At 38.6% G+C, this 20,903-nt stretch overlaps 1 protein-coding gene across 2 annotated transcripts; it reads left to right on the top strand.

Moving 5' to 3' along the window:
• The first annotated feature begins 7,596 nt into the window (after positions 1 to 7,596).
• Positions 7,597 to 20,699, top strand: LOC117430615 (ubiquitin-conjugating enzyme E2 variant 1-like). 2 transcript variants are annotated; one of them, XM_034050872.3, is made up of 4 exons: positions 7,597 to 7,735; positions 9,817 to 9,965; positions 11,902 to 12,027; positions 20,251 to 20,699. In XM_034050872.3, exons 1-4 carry the CDS (start codon positions 7,612 to 7,614, stop codon positions 20,395 to 20,397), a joined length of 546 nt encoding a protein of 181 aa, XP_033906763.2. In that variant the 5' UTR covers positions 7,597 to 7,611; the 3' UTR covers positions 20,398 to 20,699. The 2 variants fall into 2 exon arrangements, with proteins under 2 accessions (XP_033906763.2, XP_033906755.1); XM_034050864.3 differs by lacking the exon at positions 7,597 to 7,735 and adding an exon at positions 8,490 to 9,383.
• Positions 20,700 to 20,903: the final 204 nt, after the last annotated feature.

Here is a 20,903-nt window from a genome sequence, read left to right as displayed (position 1 = left end):
GTGGGTGGCAATCTGCTTGCACCTCACACAGAACCCTAGATAATATTCTGTATAATATACACTAGAGCTTGATATTGATGTGATAGTGCCATCTGCAATGTCTTTGAATCAGATAACTGAAAAAGAAAAAACAACCTAAAAGATTCATACCATGGTCAGCTGAGGACCGAATAAATCTACACAATGAAAATACAAACACTGCGATACATGAACAACGAAAAATACAAACACTGCGATACATGAACAACGAAAAATACAAACACTGCGATAAATCAACGAAAATACAAACACTGCGATACATGAACAACGAAAAATACAAACACTGCGATAAAACAACGAAAATACAAACACTGCGATACATGAACAACGAAAAATACAAACACTGCGATACATGAAGAACGAAATTACAAACACTGCGATAGAACAATGAATATATAAACACTGCGATACATGAACAACGAAAAATACAAACAATGCGATAAAACAACGAAAATACAAACACTGCGATACATGAACAATGAAAAATACAAACACTGCGATACATGAACAACGAAAATACAAACACTGCGATACATGAACAACGAAAAATACAAACAATGCGATAAAACAACGAAAATACAAACACTGCGATACATGAACAATGAAAATACAAACACTGCGATACATGAACAACGAAAAATACAAACACTGTGATAAAACAACGAAAATACAAACACTGCGATACATGAACAACGAAAAATACAAACACTGCGATAAAACAACGAAAATACAAACACTGCGATACATGAACAACGAAAAATACAAACACTGCGATAAAACAACGAAAAATACAAACACTGCGATACATGAACAACGAAAAATACAAACACTGCGATAAAACAACGAAAATACAAACACTGCGATACATGAACAACGAAAAATACAAACACTGCGATAGAACAATGAAAATACAAACACTGCGATACATGAACAACGAAAATACAAACACTGCGATACATGAACAACGAAAAATACAAACACTGCGATAAAACAACGAAAATACAAACACTGCGATACATGAACAACGAAAAATACAAACACTGCGATAAAACAACGAAAATACAAACACTGCGATACATGAACAACGAAAAATACAAACACTGCGATACATGAAGAACGAAATTACAAACACTGCGATAGAACAACGAAAATACAAACACTGCGACACATGAACAACGAAAAATACAAACACTGCGATACATGAAGAACGAAATTACAAACACTGCGATAGAATAACGAAAATACAAACACTGCGACACATGAACAACGAAAAATACAAACACTGCGATACATGAAGAACGAAAAATACAAACACTGCGATAAAACAACGAAAATACAAACACTGTGATACATGAACAACGAAAAATACAAACACTGCGATAAAACAACGAAAATACAAACACTGCGATACATGAACAACGAAAAATACAAACACTGCGATACATGAACAACGAAAAATACAAACACTGCGATAAAACAACGAAAATACAAACACTGTGATACATGAACAATGAAAAATACAAACACTGCGATACATGAAGAACGAAATTACAAACACTGCGATAGAACAACGAAAATACAAACACTGCGACACATGAACAACGAAAAATACAAACACTGCGATACATGAAGAACGAAATTACAAACACTGCGATAGAACAACGAAAATACAAACACTGCGACACATGAACAACGAAAAATACAAACACTGCGACACATGAACAACGAAAAATACAAACACTGCGATACATGAAGAACGAAAAATACAAACACTGCGATAAAACAACGAAAATACAAACACTGTGATACATGAACAATGAAAAATACAAACACTGCGATAAAACAACGAAAATACAAACACTGCGATACATGAACAACGAAAAATACAAACACTGCGATACATGAACAACGAAAAATACAAACACTGCGATAGAATAATGAAAAAACAAACACTGCGATACATGAACAACGAAAAATACAAACACTGCGATACATGAACAACGAAAAATACAAACACTGCGATACGGGAACAGCGAAAAATACAAACACTGCGATAAAACAACAAAAATACAAACACTGCGATACATGAACAACGAAAAATACAAACACTGCGATAGAACGACGAAAATACAAACACTGCGATACATGAACAACGAAAATACAAACACTGCGATACATGACTAACGAAAATACAAACACTGCGATAGAACGACGAAAATACAAACACTGCGATACATGAACAATGAAAAATACAAACACTGCGATACATGAACAACGAAAAATACAAACACTGCGATACATGAACAACGAAAAATACAAACACTGCGATAGAATAATGAAAAAACAAACACTGCGATACATGAACAACGAAAAATACAAACACTGCGATACGGGAACAGCGAAAAATACAAACACTGCGATAAAACAACAAAAATACAAACACTGTGATACATGAACAACGAAAAATACAAACACTGCGATAGAATAATGAAAAAACAAACACTGCGATACATGAACAACGAAAAATACAAACACTGCGATACGGGAACAGCGAAAAATACAAACACTGCGATAAAACAACGAAAATACAAACACTGTGATACATGAACAACGAAAAATACAAACACTGCGATAAAACAACGAAAATACAAACACTGCGATACATGAACAACGAAAAATACAAACACTGCGATACATGAACAACGAAAAATACAAACACTGCGATAAAACAACGAAAATACAAACACTGTGATACATGAACAATGAAAAATACAAACACTGCGATACATGAAGAACGAAATTACAAACACTGCGATAGAACAACGAAAATACAAACACTGCGACACATGAACAACGAAAAATACAAACACTGCGATACATGAAGAACGAAATTACAAACACTGCGATAGAACAACGAAAATACAAACACTGCGACACATGAACAACGAAAAATACAAACACTGCGACACATGAACAACGAAAAATACAAACACTGCGATACATGAAGAACGAAAAATACAAACACTGCGATAAAACAACGAAAATACAAACACTGTGATACATGAACAATGAAAAATACAAACACTGCGATAAAACAACGAAAATACAAACACTGCGATACATGAACAACGAAAAATACAAACACTGCGATACATGAACAACGAAAAATACAAACACTGCGATAAAACAACGAAAATACAAACACTGTGATACATGAACAATGAAAAATACAAACACTGCGATACATGAAGAACAAAATTACAAACACTGCGATAGAACAACGAAAATACAAACACTGCGACACATGAACAACGAAAAATACAAACAATGCGATACATGAACAACGAAAAATACAAACACTGCGATACATGAACAATGAAAAATACAAACACTGCGATAAAACAACGAAAATACAAACACTGCGATACATGAACAACGAAAAATACAAACACTGCGATACATGAAGAACGAAATTACAAACACTGCGATAGAACAACGAAAAATACAAACACTGCGACACATGAACAATGAAAATACAAACACTGCGATACATGAACAATGAAAATACAAACACTGCGATACATGAAGAGCGAAATTACAAACACTGCGATAGAACAACGAAAATACAAACACTGCGACACATGAACAATGAAAATACAAAAACTGCGATAGAACAATGAAAATACAAACACTGCGACACATGAACAACGAAAAATACAAACACTGCGATACATGAAGAACGAAAAATACAAACAATGCGATAAAACAACGAAAATACAAACACTGCGATACATGAACAACGAAAAATACAAACACTGCGATACATGAAGAGCGAAATTACAAACACTGCGATACATGAACAACGAAAAATACAAACACTGCGATACATGAACAACGAAAAATACAAACACTGCGATAGAATAATGAAAAAACAAACACTGCGATACATGAACAACGAAAAATACAAACACTGCGATACATGAACAACGAAAAATACAAACACTGCGATACGGGAACAGCGAAAAATACAAACACTGCGATAAAACAACAAAAATACAAACACTGCGATACATGAACAACGAAAAATACAAACACTGCGATAGAACGACGAAAATACAAACACTGCGATACATGAACAACGAAAATACAAACACTGCGATACATGACTAACGAAAATACAAACACTGCGATAGAACGACGAAAATACAAACACTGCGATACATGAACAATGAAAAATACAAACACTGCGATACATGAACAACGAAAAATACAAACACTGCGATACATGAACAACGAAAAATACAAACACTGCGATAGAATAATGAAAAAACAAACACTGCGATACATGAACAACGAAAAATACAAACACTGCGATACGGGAACAGCGAAAAATACAAACACTGCGATAAAACAACAAAAATACAAACACTGCGATACATGAACAACGAAAAATACAAACACTGCGATAGAACGACGAAAATACAAACACAGCGATGCATGAACAACGAAAATTCAAACACTGCGATACATGACTAACGAAAATACAAACACTGCGATAGAACGACGAAAATACAAACACTGCGATACATGAACAACGAAAAATACAAACACTGCGATACGTGAACAACGAAAAATACAAACACTGCGATAGAACAACGAAAATACAAACACTGCGATACATGAAGAACGAAAAATACAAACAATGCGATACATGAAGAACGAAAATACAAACACTGCGATAGAACAACGAAAATACAAACACTGCGACACATGAACAACGAAAAATACAAACACTGCAATACATGAACAAGGAAAATACAAACACTGCGTGGAAAACCTGTCCCTGCCCCTCCTTGACCTCCACAGTCCAGCACACTCCTCTTCTGTCCCTGACCCCCACACATTCCAGCAGACTCCTCTTCTTTCCCTGGCCCCTCACAGTCCAGCACACTCCTCTTCTGTCCCTGACCCCCACAGTCCAGCACACTCCTCTTCTGTCCCTGACCCCCACAGTCCAGCACACTCCTCTTCTGTCCCTGACCCCCACAGTCCAGCACACTCCTCTTCTGTCCCTGACCCCCACAGTCCAGCACACTCCTCTTCTGTCCCTGACCCCCACAGTCCAGCACACTCCTCTTCTGTCCCTGACCCCCACAGTCCAGCACACTCCTCTTCTGTCCCTGACCCCCACACAGTCCAGCACACTCCTCTTCTGTCCCTGACCCCCACACAGTCCAGCACACTCCTCTTCTGTCCCTGCCACTCCTCTGAGGAGCAGCAATCTGCCCTGTCTACCTGTAGGGGTGTTGCAGCAGCACTCGCATCCAGTCCTGCAGCGCAGAATGGTGTGGCCAGCATCGCACTCCTCTCCTCGGCGCTCCTGTTCATGGTCCCAGCCTGGCTCCTCACTCACTTCCACACTGCACTCCTCTCCTGAGCTCCTGTTCATGGTCTCAGCCTGGCTCCTCACTCACTTCCACATTGCACTCCTCTCCTGAGCTCCTGTTCATGGTCCCAGCCTGGCTCCTCACTCACTTCCACACTGCACTCCTCTCCTGAGCTCCTGTTCATGGTCCCAGCCTGGCTCCTCACTCATTTCCACACTGCACTCCTCTCCTGAGCTCCTGTTCATGGTCTCAGCCTGGCTCCTCACTCATTTCCACACTGCACTCCTCTCCTGAGCTCCTGTTCATGGTCTCAGCCTGGCTCCTCACTCACTTCCACACTGCACTCCTCTCCTGAGCTCCTGTTCATGGTCTCAGCCTGGCTCCTCACTCATTTCCACACTGCACTCCTCTCCTGAGCTCCTGTTCATGGTCCCAGCCTGGCTCCTCACTCACTTCCACACTGCACTCCTCTCCTGAGCTCCTGTTCATGGTCCCAGCCTGGCTCCTCAACAACACTATAGAGCTATTTTGTTACAAAGCACTGGAATTGAAAATTCATTGATTGTGTGACTAGTAGCCATGAAAACTCAGTTGAATTCTTGAGATGTGTTAAATAATATAATTTGTATATTACCGGTGTTATTTTTTGTTGCTGCTGCATGTAATACATGCTGTGCTTCATTAGGACTGCAGGGCGGTGGGAGAGCGGATTGGGGACCCGAATACCAGCAGACACACTCCAAAGTGTAGAGTAGTGGTTAGGGCTCTGTACTCTTGAGCAGAAGGTCATGGGTTCAATCCCTGGGAGGGGACACTGCTGCTGTACCCTTAAGCAAGGTACTTTACCTAGATTGCTCCAGTAAAAACCCAACTGTATAAATGGGTAATTGTATATAAAAAAATAATGTGATATCTTGTAACAATTGTAAGTCGCCCTGGATAAGGGCGTCGGCTAAGAAATAAATAATAATAAAGGGAACAAAGGACAGCCTTTACAAAGTGAAGACAATGAAAAATATGCAATGATGAATGGAGCAGTAAAACAGTATCAATGCTAATCTGGAATGGGATTTATACTGATCACATGACCGGGGTGTTGACTTTATACTGATCACATGACCCAGGCTTTGACTTTATACTGATCACATGACCAGGGTGTTGACTTTATACTGATCACATGACCTGTGCTTTGGTCTTCAGTTTTAAAGTGCCACTGCCACTCTGTTTTTAAAATATGTTCTGAAATGCATTAGTAAGACCTCACCTAGAATATTGTGTTCAGTTCTGGTCACCGCGTTACAAAAAGGATATTGCTGCTCTAGAAAGAGTGCAAAGAAGAGCAACCAGAATTATCCCAGGTTTAAAAGGCATGTCGTATGCAGACAGGCTAAAAGAATTGAATCTATTCAGTCTTGAACAAAGAAGACTACGCGGCGATCTGATTCAAACATTCAAAATCCTAAAAGGTATAGACAATGTCGACCCAGGGGACTTTTTTGACCTGAAAAAAGAAACAAGGACCAGGAGTCACAAATGGAGATTAGATAAAGGGGCATTCAGAACAGAAAATAGGAGGCACTTTTTTACACAGAGAATTGTGAGGGTATGGAACCAACTCCCCAGTAATGTTGTTGAAGCTGACACCCTGGGATCCTTCAAGAAGCTGCTTGATGAGATTCTGAGATCAATAAGCTACGAACAACCAAACAAGCAAGATGGGCTGAATGGCCTCCTTTCGTTTGTAAACTTTCTTATGTTCTTAAATAGCCAATAATACAGCACCCTAGATTTGCCACGGAGCCACAGTAGTTGTTATTCATTCAGCATGTATCCCAGCATTCAGTCTGTATTGGCATCACCTCGTTCCTCACGAACTCATTTCCATCTTTGCAGTATTGCTTTGTTATATACCACTCATATTCACTCTTATGAAAGTAGACTGTTTTGTCTGGCCAGTTTGTTTATATTTTCAAAAATAAGTTTAATTGCCAGGGCACAGGAGTATAATTCTATACAGATAAAGGGTAGGGTAAGAATGTCATTTTCCTAAAAACAAACATATTGGACACCACTACCTTTAAACGCTATTTAGAACTGACCGCATCGGTGCCCGTACTTCCAAGGCGCGCTCCGCCTTCTCTGCTGCGTTTCACGGGCGCGCTCTGTGCAAGCATGTGCCGAGCGTATGCGCGTGCCTGAGTATGCGCGAGTCAGGGCGCTGCGAACTTTTATAAAGCACAGCAAGGGGCGCATGGCTGCGTGCGCGTACCCGCGAAGAAACGAGAAGATGGCGGGCGCCGCCGGATCTGGTGAGGCAATCCGCAAATCGGATATTAAATTAAAAATAAAAAAGGAACTTAAAAAAAAACACCCGGATTATTATGGGATGCATTGGCTCATGTCGGGCGAGTTCTCGTCTGTTTATATTTCTAAAAATAAATGTTTAATGCTGTGTACTTAGCGTTGCAGTTACCGGTGTTGAACTGCTTAAGTAAATAGCTGAGAAATGGTGCACGATAAACCAACAGAATCGTGTAAATAGTCGCGTGTCCGGGCTCACTGCGTATCAAGTAATAACAAAAAGGGGGATTGGTTTTAAAAGAAAAAAATACGCGACAGCTTAGCCAAACTTACGAGTTGAAAAATGTTTTTCAGACTGCTATGTCGTTCGAGCTGCATCAGCTCTTAACATTTTAACTTTAAATTGAGCGATTAACATATTGCTAAACCAAACACCTACATTACATAATTCTGTACTGTGTTGTATTATTATAATGTGCCTTTTCATTCATTTGTCGTGTGTGTATCTGTGTGTGTGTGTGTGTGTGTGTATATATATATATATATATATATATATATATAAATATAATTATATATATATATATATATAATTATATATATATATAATCTCCACAATTGTGTGTGTGCATTACATACAGGTCCACATCCTGTTTAATTTTTATAAAGAAATGTAATTGCGTTATTTCGATTCTCGCCACGCTAGTTCATTTGTAGCTGTTAGAAAAACAGACTTGGCTGACACTTCAATTGGTTTATATTCCTTACATGCAGTTTTTTGTAGGCACATACCACCTCCTTTGAGTGCCAGTGCAAACTGATAGGAGAAATCCTCCAGCAATTGTACGCAGCAGTTTTGTCAATCTCTGTGAAGGCCAGGAAGTAAAACAGAAATTTAAAAAGGGGAAATATTTTTAACCTTATTGATTAAATTAAACAGGAAGAACCATTATAGTTTATAGTTTCAGTCTGGACTTCTAAAAACAACCATCTTAGACATATGAAAACTAGATTGAGCAATAAACCTGTATGTATAAGTCTGGGCCTTAATCATATTGCTGAAAACCTGCCAGACCTATCATTTAAACCCCACCCATAAATGTGTTGTATATGCAACCAGCAACATAACCTTATGATCTGAACACAATGATCTGTGCTTCTTACTAAGCTGTTTCACAGCAGAAAGTATGCAGGTTAGAATGTGATTTCCACCTTCTGTCTGCTAAAGAGACACTTCTAAGGGTAATGTAATGATAGTTTGAAGTAAGCACGGTTTACCTTATTCTTGAAACAAAAATGCACTTTAAAAAGGTGATCTGCCTAAAAATATTAAAATACAAATTGCCAACCATTTAAAAAACTTAAAGTAGGGATGCACTGTAGTAATTGTCTCTTCTGATATAGGTAAAGGTGTGACATGTATCTGTATCAGATCTATAGATTATTTATAAAGGCACACAGCATACCCTTTATACATGCTGCCCTCTTACTGTAATGTGTTACAGACCCCATCTGCAGTGTTACAGGAAACACGGTACTGTGCCTTTGCTGTGTCCTGTGTAATCCATTACAGACCCCCCCTGCAGTGTTACAGGACACACGGTACTGTGTCCCGTGAATCCATATCACAGCAATACATTTTTCAACATACTCCTGATTGTGAGTATTAGAGAAGCACTTATTTTAAATCTTTACTTGGAAATGTTCGCCAGGAGAAATCACCAATGATGTATATTTTTTAAATGGTTCTCCTTTACAGCTGCATGAACAACTCTTATTAGTAAACCTCCAGGTTTGATATGTGGGATCAGTTCAGAGCAGATTTAACAGAGACCTTATTGTTCAAACTCTTTTGAAGAAGTGAATTTTAATAATAAACCAGAACAAGGCATGTTATGAGATCTAGGACTAGGTGCAGGGCTAGAGCCAGTTCCAATTCCTGATCGCATGATGCCAGTAAACCAGTCTTTTGATATGAGAGAAGTAGCTGAGTTGGAGGCATTAGTAGCCCCTGTGGTCTCGCTTGGCTAGGACCGCAGAGTGTGTGTATACAGTTGATCCTGTTCCTGCAGTAACCTGTGTGTGTGCGCAGGCGTGAAGGTTCCGCGGAATTTCCGACTGCTTGAAGAGCTTGAGGAGGGTCAGAAGGGTGTTGGGGACGGGACGGTGAGCTGGGGACTGGAGGATGATGAAGACATGACCCTCACCCACTGGAGAGGCATGATCATCGGACCTCCCAGGGTGAGTACTGGCCTGCTGCTGCACTGTCACAGGGACAGGGAGCTTGTTTTTACCTGCAGAATAGGAGGGGGGGGGGGGGGGTTCTGTATTTAAATAATGAGATCGCAGTCTGAGAGGGGTTAACAGCTATGGAGTAGAGGAGGCTAGGAATCTGATGCCATTGTGGCTCCAACAGTCTGCACAGTGAACTGAAATAGCAGGGCCAGAGCCAACATAGGCAGCAGTGTGCAGTAGTGGTTAGGGCTGTGGACTCTTGACCGGAGGGTCGTGGGTTCAATCCCAGGTGGGGGACACTGCTGCTGTACCCTAGATTGCTCCAGTAAAAACCCAACTGTATAAATGGGTAACTGTATGTAAAAATAATGTGATATCTTGAAACAGTTGTAAGTCACCCTGGATAAGAGCGTCTGTGCTAATAAATAAATAATAATAATAATAATAATAATAATAACATGGCCAACACAGGGATTGAGTTTCACTTTTAACCCTTTGAATGCGAGACACAGATTTATTGACTTACTTGTAATTCAGTAGGTAATGTTTGTAACATTTAAATGAATGTATTTGAGTGACTGCAATAGGCAGACCTGTTCACCAATATGGTATTGCATACTATGATAGTACAAGTACAGTGGCATGTGTTACTGAAACTTACAGTTGTGTGTTTGATTGCTGAATTGTACACTTTTCCTTTAATAAAATATCCATTTTGAAGGTAAGAGTATATATCTTTTCATATATGCCAGTGGGTTTGTACTCTATTTAATTGTGAAGATTAATAGAATATTGTTGTGGTACATTCCTCCTGATTGCACTAGGAGAGCTCTTATTCTGCAGAGCATGGCTCACATTACACTCCAGTTGTTCAAAAACAGAAATATCAAGTTGACCATATGCTTCCATAAAACAGTGCTTTGACATATTTCTTATCCCACGCATATATCTAGAGAAACACTGACCCAATTCTTTAGCACAAATTATTGAGCGGATCATATTCTGGGGATACAAGGAGACGACCTGTCTTCATGTACATTTTTACACTTACATTTGTACATATATCTTTAGCACTATCCCATTGTGAAACTTGGTAATGACATTCTTAGCAAAAATGACTGAATATCAAAATCAAGGAATATATGGAGAAACATGTACAGTCTCCAATATATTCTATTGTAGGATGTAAATGCCTTATCAGTTACCTGTAGATTTGTGTAGTGTCCTTCATGTACAAGCATCCAAAATAATCTGTATTGAATGTGATGAGACTAGCTTTTAGCCCTCCATGGTATATTTTATATTTAGACATTCATTCAACAGACCTGAGGATGGTTTATTTTATACACAGCGAATCACTTCTGCTGTGAAACAGTCTGCAAAGCAATGTAGCTTGACTTATGGAAGCAGGGCAGCATGATTTTAGCTAGTATGTGCTGCACCCCTGCTCATTGACTTTTAAAAAGCACATGGAGATGGACAAAACGGTGTCTGCACTTCACTGACTTGGAGCTAGTCCATTATAGGGCTGATTTGAAAACGCCGCTATTGAACTGAAAGGTTTTATTATGGCTGTGATTCTTTCACCTTACTTACCCTGGTATCGTCCAACACTAGCTGCAGTCAGACCATGTGACTAAGGATATTACATTGTGTTTAATTTCCTAAGCGCTTAAACTTGAACATACTGGGAATCTTTGCAAGAATCATTCCCATGTTCTGTTATTTAAACTCCTAAGATGACTGTGCATGAACCTGCATGTGTACAGCACCTGTGTACATGAAAAAATACAAATGAATATTTGACATGCATATATTTGACAATGGTTCTACGTTTAGGAGAAATGAAATGTGTAACACTTGGAAAATGTTCTTATTTAAGCTATGTACATCCCTCCATGCCATACTCCCTCTGTCTCTCTCGCTTACTTCTTTTTTTCAGACAATCTATGAGAACAGGATTTACAGCCTTAAGGTGGAGTGTGGGCCCAAATACCCTGAGATGCCTCCCTGTGTCAGATTTGTTACGAAGATCAATTTGAATGGCGTGCACAACTCAAATGGGGTGGTGAGTAACACAGCCAGCAGTGTGTAGAGCTGCGGAAAGACCTAGAGGGCTGCGTGGGGCTTGCAGTTACAACCAAAAAATGTTGTATAAAACAAAAACAAAAAAAAATAGGAATGTACACTTTCGTTTTTGTTTCTCATCCCATATCTAGTCAGGATCGACAAGCTTTCATTTTATGTACAGTTTTGGAAGATGTAAAAATGTCTCCAGGTAACTGCATTCTAAATAAATGTGTAATAATAATAATAATAATACAATAATTATACATTTATTTATACCTCCTTCAGTCAGTGCCTCTTAATGTCAACAGCAGCTATATTTATCACTAATCACAACAAGCAGTATAATGTGGACAACAATAGGCTACATAGGTTACAACAAACATATAGACAATTTGAAAAAAAACAAGGTTCACCAATAACAGAAGAATTTAAACAAACGTTTTTAAAAGAGCAAGAAAATAAAAATACAAGAAAAACACTTACTCGCATAAAGTTGTACTTGCGTTCAGTGGGAGAAACGAGAGAATTTCACCAGATACCTGAAAAAGACCTGGACAGACACCTTTTGAATTTCACCTTGTCGTAAAATGGGGATGATTGAACCAAGTTCTCTCCGAAGCATTCTCAGCAGCGTCGCGCGGACAGAACTATGAATACAGCATTTTCTACAGTAGCATGTCGCAGTTTACACAAACAAAATGAAACTATCACGGCCAATCAAGAAAGAAGGTAGGAAACATAGAATATATACAATAATAATATGGGTCAGAATGTATTACCACACAAAAATATGTCTGTTGTTGGTTTTGAGCTGGTAATGCACTCCTGGCTATTATATACACAGGGTGATTAGAAAGTGAGTTTAGCACATGAACGCATGGTGCATGGATTGTCATGCACCTGTGTCTCACGATTTACCACACATATACACTTCCCCTCATGTTACCCTGCATGCAGTTCCACACCTCCCACCCAACAAACTGACGCACATCAAACATGTGGATGCCACACTGGACATTGAACATGGTAGTGGAATTCATAGAGGCACAGTGTGATGTTGGTGCCACTATTATGCATCTGTCTCCTCCTAGACCTGCATAAGCAGTGGCCAGATATACACGACCCCCCAACACACTGGCATGGCAGCAGACCTCATACACCTAGTGGACCATGATGATGGATGTCTCCTGTGTTTTGCAGAGAGTTGTATGTTGTTCTCTTAACTGATGATGGCTGTCTGTGGTTGCTTGTGTTGCCTTGCCACTTCCACTGGTTGTAAGGGGGTGGGAGGGAATGCAGAGTTAGGGTTAAAAACCCTAACATCGCATTCCCCTACTTCTGTTGTTTTAATATCAACCCTAACTGATGCATTAACAACGTTTTTGGCCAAGAATTTCCTTAGTTTTTAAGAATATATTTGTGCTAGAAAGCCTGTATATTCTGTTGTAGAGCACAGAAATAAAACTGACTCTATTTGTAAACTTGGGGATTTTTTATTATGTCTATGTCATTTGTGTTTAAGGTTTTACTTCAACATTGTATCAATGTGCGACATAAGTAGGCACTAAAAGTGATACGACAGAGAAATTGTCCGGTTTTGTTACGTTACATTGTCTGAGGATTTTTCTTCTTTGCAACGCTTTTGTATAATTACAACACACAACAATACAATGTAACAATTATGCAAAAATACCATAGTTGAAAATTGCAGCTTTGTATATAACTGTGTACCAAACCAGATTTGAACAAACAGCATACATGCATCCATTTTACAATCTGCTTGGTCTGCTTTAAAATCTGTATGCTTAAAAACCAAATTCAAAATAATAATACAAAATGTGAAATGAAGGACTGGGTCTACTATTAGCATCAAACTTGTTACCAAATGACTCTGTAGAATAGATCTGATTTCAGAGCTAGCAGAAACTTCACAGTGTATGAAGACTATAGTGTTTAGATAAATATGATCATACCTGCTGTGTGAGCCCTGGGCTGGTGTGATTACAAACGATCCACCCCCAGACAGGTTAGCATTCACACAGGGCAACAACATTAGATCTGCACCAGGGTCGATTGCCCCAACGAGCCGAGAGCACCTTTTACAAAGAGCACTTACTTCATACTGCACTGTCACCCTTGTACATTGTGTTAATGATTATTATTAACAGGCATTTAATCTGCAGCAGATTCCGCCATCCTAATACTGGAGTTTTGCGAGACATATCAAAGCATTGACTCTATACGTGCCCACACAAAGTGGAGTGTAGCCCCGCTCCCTCACCGGGGAGAGCCTGGTGCCGCCACTGTTAATACCTTCACATCAGTCACAAAATGTATTAATCATAGGCAGCAATTGGATTTTTAAATTAATGTTATCAAGTACAAAAGTACGAAATGTTTCTATACATGTCAAAACCCAGCCCACAGTACAAATGCATTCATTACAACTCATAAGAGAAAACATCCTTCTACGAACAAACTTTAACAAAGTAATATCCCAAAAGCATGTCTTTTTTTAATACAGAATTTTGACCATCTGTTAATAATATTTAGAGTCGATGGAATTTTGTGAAGCAGGAAGACTCCGACACTTTCAGCTTGTTCGATGTGGAACATAAACAGATTTTAGCCTTTTGGCTGACAGCAATTTGGGGATGCTGTTTGTGCATTGACAAAAAGTTCCAAGCAGTAGTTACATCATATGTAGGGGTCTACCTAAATCGCGATTTCGTGGAAATTGTGAAATTGAGAGGTCACCGCGAAATTCACCTCTTAGGGGCCAATGCTTACAAACAAGTACAGAGAGGAAAAAAAAAACCTTGTTTAAATCAACTACTGCACAACGCAAGCGACGAAAACTACATGTCTTCCTTGTTTAGATAGCCCTTTTTGATTCCTTCGCTGTCCTGTGTGCATTGCACTTAAGCAAAAACCAAACAAACTAAAAACGTCCACAAATAACATTTACAAAATTCTCCAAAGCGCTTAACGTTCTTGTTTACTATTCAAATGACAACGTTTTAATCAGCCTATCAGTGGGTCTGTACTGCTTTCTGTGACCTGTACTGTGCAGTAGGGGGTGGGACAAAGTTGGTGCTGCATTGTTTTGATTCAGGTTGCTAAAATCTAGTTTTCAGCATTGGAGGTAAAATAGTAGAAATGGACGACAAAAAAAGCAAGGTATATTTCGGCTGATGATCGTTTCACGATATTTCCCAAAGAAACTGTACATGCATACTGAGGTAGGCCTAATTGTTTTGTATATCTTAATGTGTCTTTAGAGAAAATACGATCGATCGCTATTTAGCTTCAGAATCACACATTAAACAAAAGGCTACTACAGAGGCTGCTGAACAGAACGTAAAATAAACAGCTTTCGTAAACCAAACTGGAAAATCAGCCCAGACAAAAAGTATTCCTGTCTGCAAGTTAAATCAGTACTAAAACGATCCAGCACAGCCACCTTGCTTCAACCTGCTGCTTACTTTTTCGCAGTTGGAATTTTAGACCGGAATAGCCACGTTGGGACAAATAATATGACAATGAACGTGCTGCATACATTGCCTTCATTAAAGTATGCCAGATGTCCTTGTGTAACCGAGTTTTTGGGCTGTTTCTAATCGATTTCCACATCTGTATAACTTGGCAAAGCTTCCAACCAATTCAGTGGATGCCGAACGTGCAGTCTCAATAGTATGGGCAGGTCAACTGCTGGGGGATGCTGCATGCTTGCCTTTAACAAATGACAGCACTCTGTTTTAGTAAGGAAGCAAGTAGCACTATTTTTAGGCTTTATAGTGTTCTGAAATACTGTCTACTTAGGTTTATTTAATGTTTAAACAGGTCTGCGAAATGTCTGTGTATTCCTAATTTTATTCCGCAAATACCTGTGAAAAATACGTAAATTTATCGCGATTTAAGTAGACCCCTAATCATATGTAATATAACATTAATGTTATGGGTCAAATATATAAACACATCTCGCTGTACAGTACAGACCATCGTAAATCGAGGCTGTGTTTATTGCGTTTTGCCAGTATTGCATGTACAGTTGTAATGTATCTCTTAGAATACAGTGAATTAATCAGCAGTACAGCTATGGCCAAAAGTTCCCTATATAATTAAATCATTTTTCTTCACGAGTCGAATGAAGCCTGTGTAATAATGCTACATTAACATACCACATTACATACCGCTTTGTAGTTTTCCATACTTAATGAAAAACTGTGACAAATATAAATGTGACATTTCGAAATCCGACATGCCTTAAATACTATTGCACAACTATTGTGGCTTCTGGTAGACCTTTGCGATAGGGTTAGACGATAATGACATTTTCAGCTACCAATTGTCTGTAAATTATTATGAAAATTGTGATTAGCAGCGGAATAAATAAAATATTTAAAATTATTTTTATCAAATTTATACTTGAGCAGCATGACAACCAGCAGTCTAAGTCACTGAGTTTAGAAGAAAAAAAACTAGACCGTGTATGCCCAGAAACGCGAGTATAAAAATACACCTATTGTAATTTGTATATTAATAAATGATGTAGTTTTTCTAGAAAATAATACATATATTTCTAATTTAAACATTTATGTTAATTTGAGAACGTTTACTTTCATAAAAAAAAGTGCCACCAAATGTATTAATATAACGAAAAAAATTGCTAACGTTACCTGGAAGCATTTGTTTTCGTTACTTGTGTGGTGAATCTTCCATTTAAGAGAATGGAACTAGGTTTGTGTGTGTGTGTGTGTGTGTGTGTGCGTGCGTGCGTGCGTGCGTGCGTGCGTGTCTCTGTATATAGAGTTGTATATACTATTAGGAACGTACTGAGTTTTGCACATGGCTGCTTGTATGCAGACAGTTTAATAAAATAAACTGCCTATCCTTCCATTAAAAGTTAACTCTCTTCTATTTATGCAACTACCCTTTTGTACAATAGCAACGCCATGAGAACAGATATATATATACACAAGGGTGATGAGCGCCTGCTTATTTTTGCCCATGCGGTGCGTAGGCTGCAGTATAGTACTCATGTCTTTACTGTAATTTAAAGAAGCAACACGTTATTCAGGCTATCTTAAGTGTTTTTTGTTTTCGTTTTGCAATTTATTCAATTCACGTTAAGAAAAAAAAAAAAAAAAACATCCTGTGTCAAAATGTTTAATAGTCAAAACTTTCACTTTTCTGCAGTAATTTTACAGTGAGCTAGTGTTTTTAGTTTTATTTAAAAAAAAATTTATGTCAAAAAACCAGTCCTGCTTTGCCAGTGTACAACTTATTATTAAAATGAAACCATGATGTAAGTTAAAAGCCTAAGCCTAAGTGTTATCATTCTGTAGTTTCTTTGATTACACAACGTTAAATAAAACATCAAAATTATGTTGTGGCCATAGCTGTACCATCTCTTGGCAAAAAATATGTAAAAACATAGACCTAATAGTTAATAGTTTTCAAGTGAGGACGTTTAAGTTTACTATAACCATCATACCAAATATTTAATATATAAAATGTAATACACTGTAGCATTTTAGATGTTCGCACTCATGAACAAAAACCAATAAATTGTGTTAGTATAAAAGTATAATATGATAAAAAAATAGTTTTCGACAGTTTTCGATGCACTGATCTTTGGCGTGCTAGGTGAACACGCTAACCTTTACACAACAGATTGAAGCTTCATGCCCGACCTTTATTATTAGCCAAGGACCTGGCGGCTGTTAATGGTTGTTATTTCGGTTTTCACTGGAAACAAACCAGTATCCCATGTTCCAGTAGAGTGAGAGCAGAGGAACAGAATGATGGGTCTCTTGTATTTCTAATTCGAACAGAGGCTGAGATATCAGCAATTCAAATGTAAGGGAGGTACCTCGCACTGCTGCCCCGCGAAGTCCTCTCTGTCTTGGGCAAACCTCTCCCGAGGACTCGGCGATGGCTGTCCACAATCTTTTTTCGCCAAAGTGCATCTTTTTTTGTGAGAACAAAAGAACCTCACGAAAGAACACCCTCCTCATGACAAAAGAAATGACATTCTAAAGGGCTATTCACACTATAGCGTTTATTGGTTGCGTTTTCTAGGTTAAAAATTGAACCTATGGAATTGAATACTACCTTTTACACTTGAGCGTGATTGCTGTGAGAAAAAATGCGAAATTCGCTGCAGAAAAAAAATTGAAAAAGATTCAATTTTCGGATGAAAAACGCCACGATCACCATCTATCTGACTAATGTAATGTTAACAGCAGCAGTTAACTCTAAGTGGTGATTGTATTATTGCTGATAAAGTGCCCCAGTCTCTGCAGAAGCACATTGGATTGGATTGATCTTCAAGAGGGTGTTGAACTTGTCCTGTAATAGTTACTTTCTTGTTACAATAAGAGTGGGATAAATACACAAACTACAAAACAGTAGGCAAGCCTATAGTAAAGATGCATCCGTCGTGTGCCAGCATCTGCCACCATGCAAATGCAGTTAAAATTGCTTAAAACTTTTTTTTATTCTCGATAATTAAAAGGCAATAACAATGTATGCCTATAATTAACTAAAAAATACATAAAAAAAAAAAAAAAACACTCTGGCAAGTCATTGCACACAGCCTGCTTGATGACTTGCTGTACTCCTGTAGGAAGTGCATCTTTACCTCAAGAATAACTGAGCATGGAACGTGCATATTTTAAACTGCCCTGACTTGCAGTACTTGACAGTTCAAGCCTCTCTGTTATATTTTATATTCCGCTACCAAACAACTGCTGCTAAACTTACCCAATCCCAACAGAAACAATGGGTAGCTGTTCTTCTCTAATTTAAAGGTGTGAACACACACAGTGTAAGCAATACAAATTACTTAATTTCTTACAAACTATGGATTTCTGGTTGCTTCTTCATTTTTCTAACCTTGCTATTTTTAAAAGATTTGATGCATGAATGATTCTGTAAGCACTTCCATTCCAAGAAGAAAGAATGGCTTGAGCAGAGCAAGAACAACTATGTGAATGTGCTGACGTTTTAAAAGCGTGTGCTCTCTGGAGTCTTTTTGGCTGACTCCCGGTGTGTGTGTGTGTGTGTGTGTGAATGTGCTGACGTTTTAAAAGCATGCGCTTTCTGGAGTCTTATTGGCTGACTCCCAGCATCAATGTGTTTGTCTGATGTCCAATATCATCTGTGTGAATGGAAATGAAAAAGCAGGGCCAGGGACATTGTTATACCTGTTGTGTGTGTATTTTTTTTTTTTTTTTAATGTGCGCCTTCATTTTTTAAATTGGCTGCACATGTGCAAAACTTAGCAACAAGAGCCCAACTGCAGCTTCATAAGCATTACTGCATTAAAGGATAGCTTCAAAACACTATCATTACTCTTAATATATAGTAAAACCTGATATTGATGTGATGCAGCTGTCTGAAATGTTTGTATCAAATGACATCACATTAAGTTTACCTATACTGTTAAATTATTCCCATGTAACTATAATGTACAGTAGACCTTGGTATTGATTTGAAACAGCCATCTGCAATGTCTTTGAATCAGGTGAAAATTATGTCACAATAAAACTAGCTAGTCTAAGTATATTCTATGAATGCATGTATTATAAAAGACATAGCGAGTGTAGGGTGCTGCGAGATAAAAGTTGATTTTCAAAGCGGCCAGTAAGCCTGCTTGTGGTTAGCCACTAGTGGATATCAGCTTGTATCATAGAGCACCCTATGTGATGTTCTGTGAAGATTATTTTAAACCACAAGGATGGTCATGATGTTCTGCATTGCTAGAATCCAAAGAGGGAGATTATCTATCAGGGATAGGTAGATGTTTAGTAAACGGAAGCTCTAAAAGGACTTCATGTCATTGAATGTCAACTGTGTTTTTTAGGGTAGGATTAAGTACAAATGCCCCAGCCCAATTCTACATTTATTCATCTGTCCCAATACTTGTTGTATAAGATACATTTTGATTACTGTCCATCAGGAATACCACAATTACACTTACATATACAGTATCTAGACATCCACTTGCTTATAGAGAATATCAGAATCGGGATATGAGGAGATGTCTGCCAGCCTGTCTTTACTATACATTACACCATATATAGCTATAGAAGAGCTGATCTAATAATATTGTGAAAAACTATGTTTCATCTTGAATGTGCTTGCAGTGTTTGAATGCTGCGCAGATAGAGAGCCGTGGTGTGGGTGGAAGTCACTAACACGCTTGTCTTCTCAGGTGGACACTCGAGCAGTGTCGGCCCTGGCCAAGTGGCAGAACTCCTTCAGCATCAGGGTGGTTCTGCACGAGTTACGACGGCTCATGATGTGTAAGGAAAACATGAAACTCCCCCAGCCCCCTGAAGGACAGAGCTACAGCAACTGATCCCAGACTTCTCCTCTACCTTCCCTTTACCAGTCTGTTCATCCTTCCTTCCACCCATCCACTGGCAAATAGCAGCCCTTTCCCAGCCTTCTGTGAGGCTTCGACTGCCCTTCCTCCCTGAAGACACCCCATTGGACAGAGAGAGAGAGAGAGAGGGATCTGAGGCTCTGCAGTATAGACCACACCATTAAAATACTGTACATGCTACTAATCTTTTTTTTTTTTTAATTATAATTATTATTATTATTTGTTATGAATACAAGTTGTACAATAACATAAATCTTGTTGTTATTGAGTGTAAACGGTGTGTGAACTCCATTTCTATTGTCCTCTGGGAATGGGGGGTGGGGCTGGGGCGGGACACATTCTGGTGTTTCAGCAACTGGCTTTTTGCTGAATCAGTTTTTCATGAGGAAGCAGCAAAGTTGTGCAGAATCTGTTTGAGATGATGTAACTAGTTGTGTGACTACAAACGGTGGAGGCATTGTCACTCAATCCGAAGAATT

This window comes from Acipenser ruthenus, chromosome 29 (assembly GCF_902713425.1).
Source record: "Acipenser ruthenus chromosome 29, fAciRut3.2 maternal haplotype, whole genome shotgun sequence".
NCBI lineage: Eukaryota > Metazoa > Chordata > Actinopteri > Acipenseriformes > Acipenseridae > Acipenser > Acipenser ruthenus.
This window is presented reverse-complemented; position numbering and strand designations above follow the sequence as displayed.

Excerpts from the sequence above, each read along its gene's own strand:
- LOC117430615 (XM_034050864.3), top strand. The coding sequence starts at position 9,200 with ATGCTGCCCTCTTACTGTAATGTGTTACAGACCCCATCTGCAGTGTTA. Across the intron at positions 9,966-11,901 it reads TGATCATCGGACCTCCCAGG|ACAATCTATGAGAACAGGAT; the intron begins GTGAGTACTGGC and ends TCTTTTTTTCAG. Across the intron at positions 12,028-20,250 it reads TGCACAACTCAAATGGGGTG|GTGGACACTCGAGCAGTGTC; the intron begins GTGAGTAACACA and ends TTGTCTTCTCAG.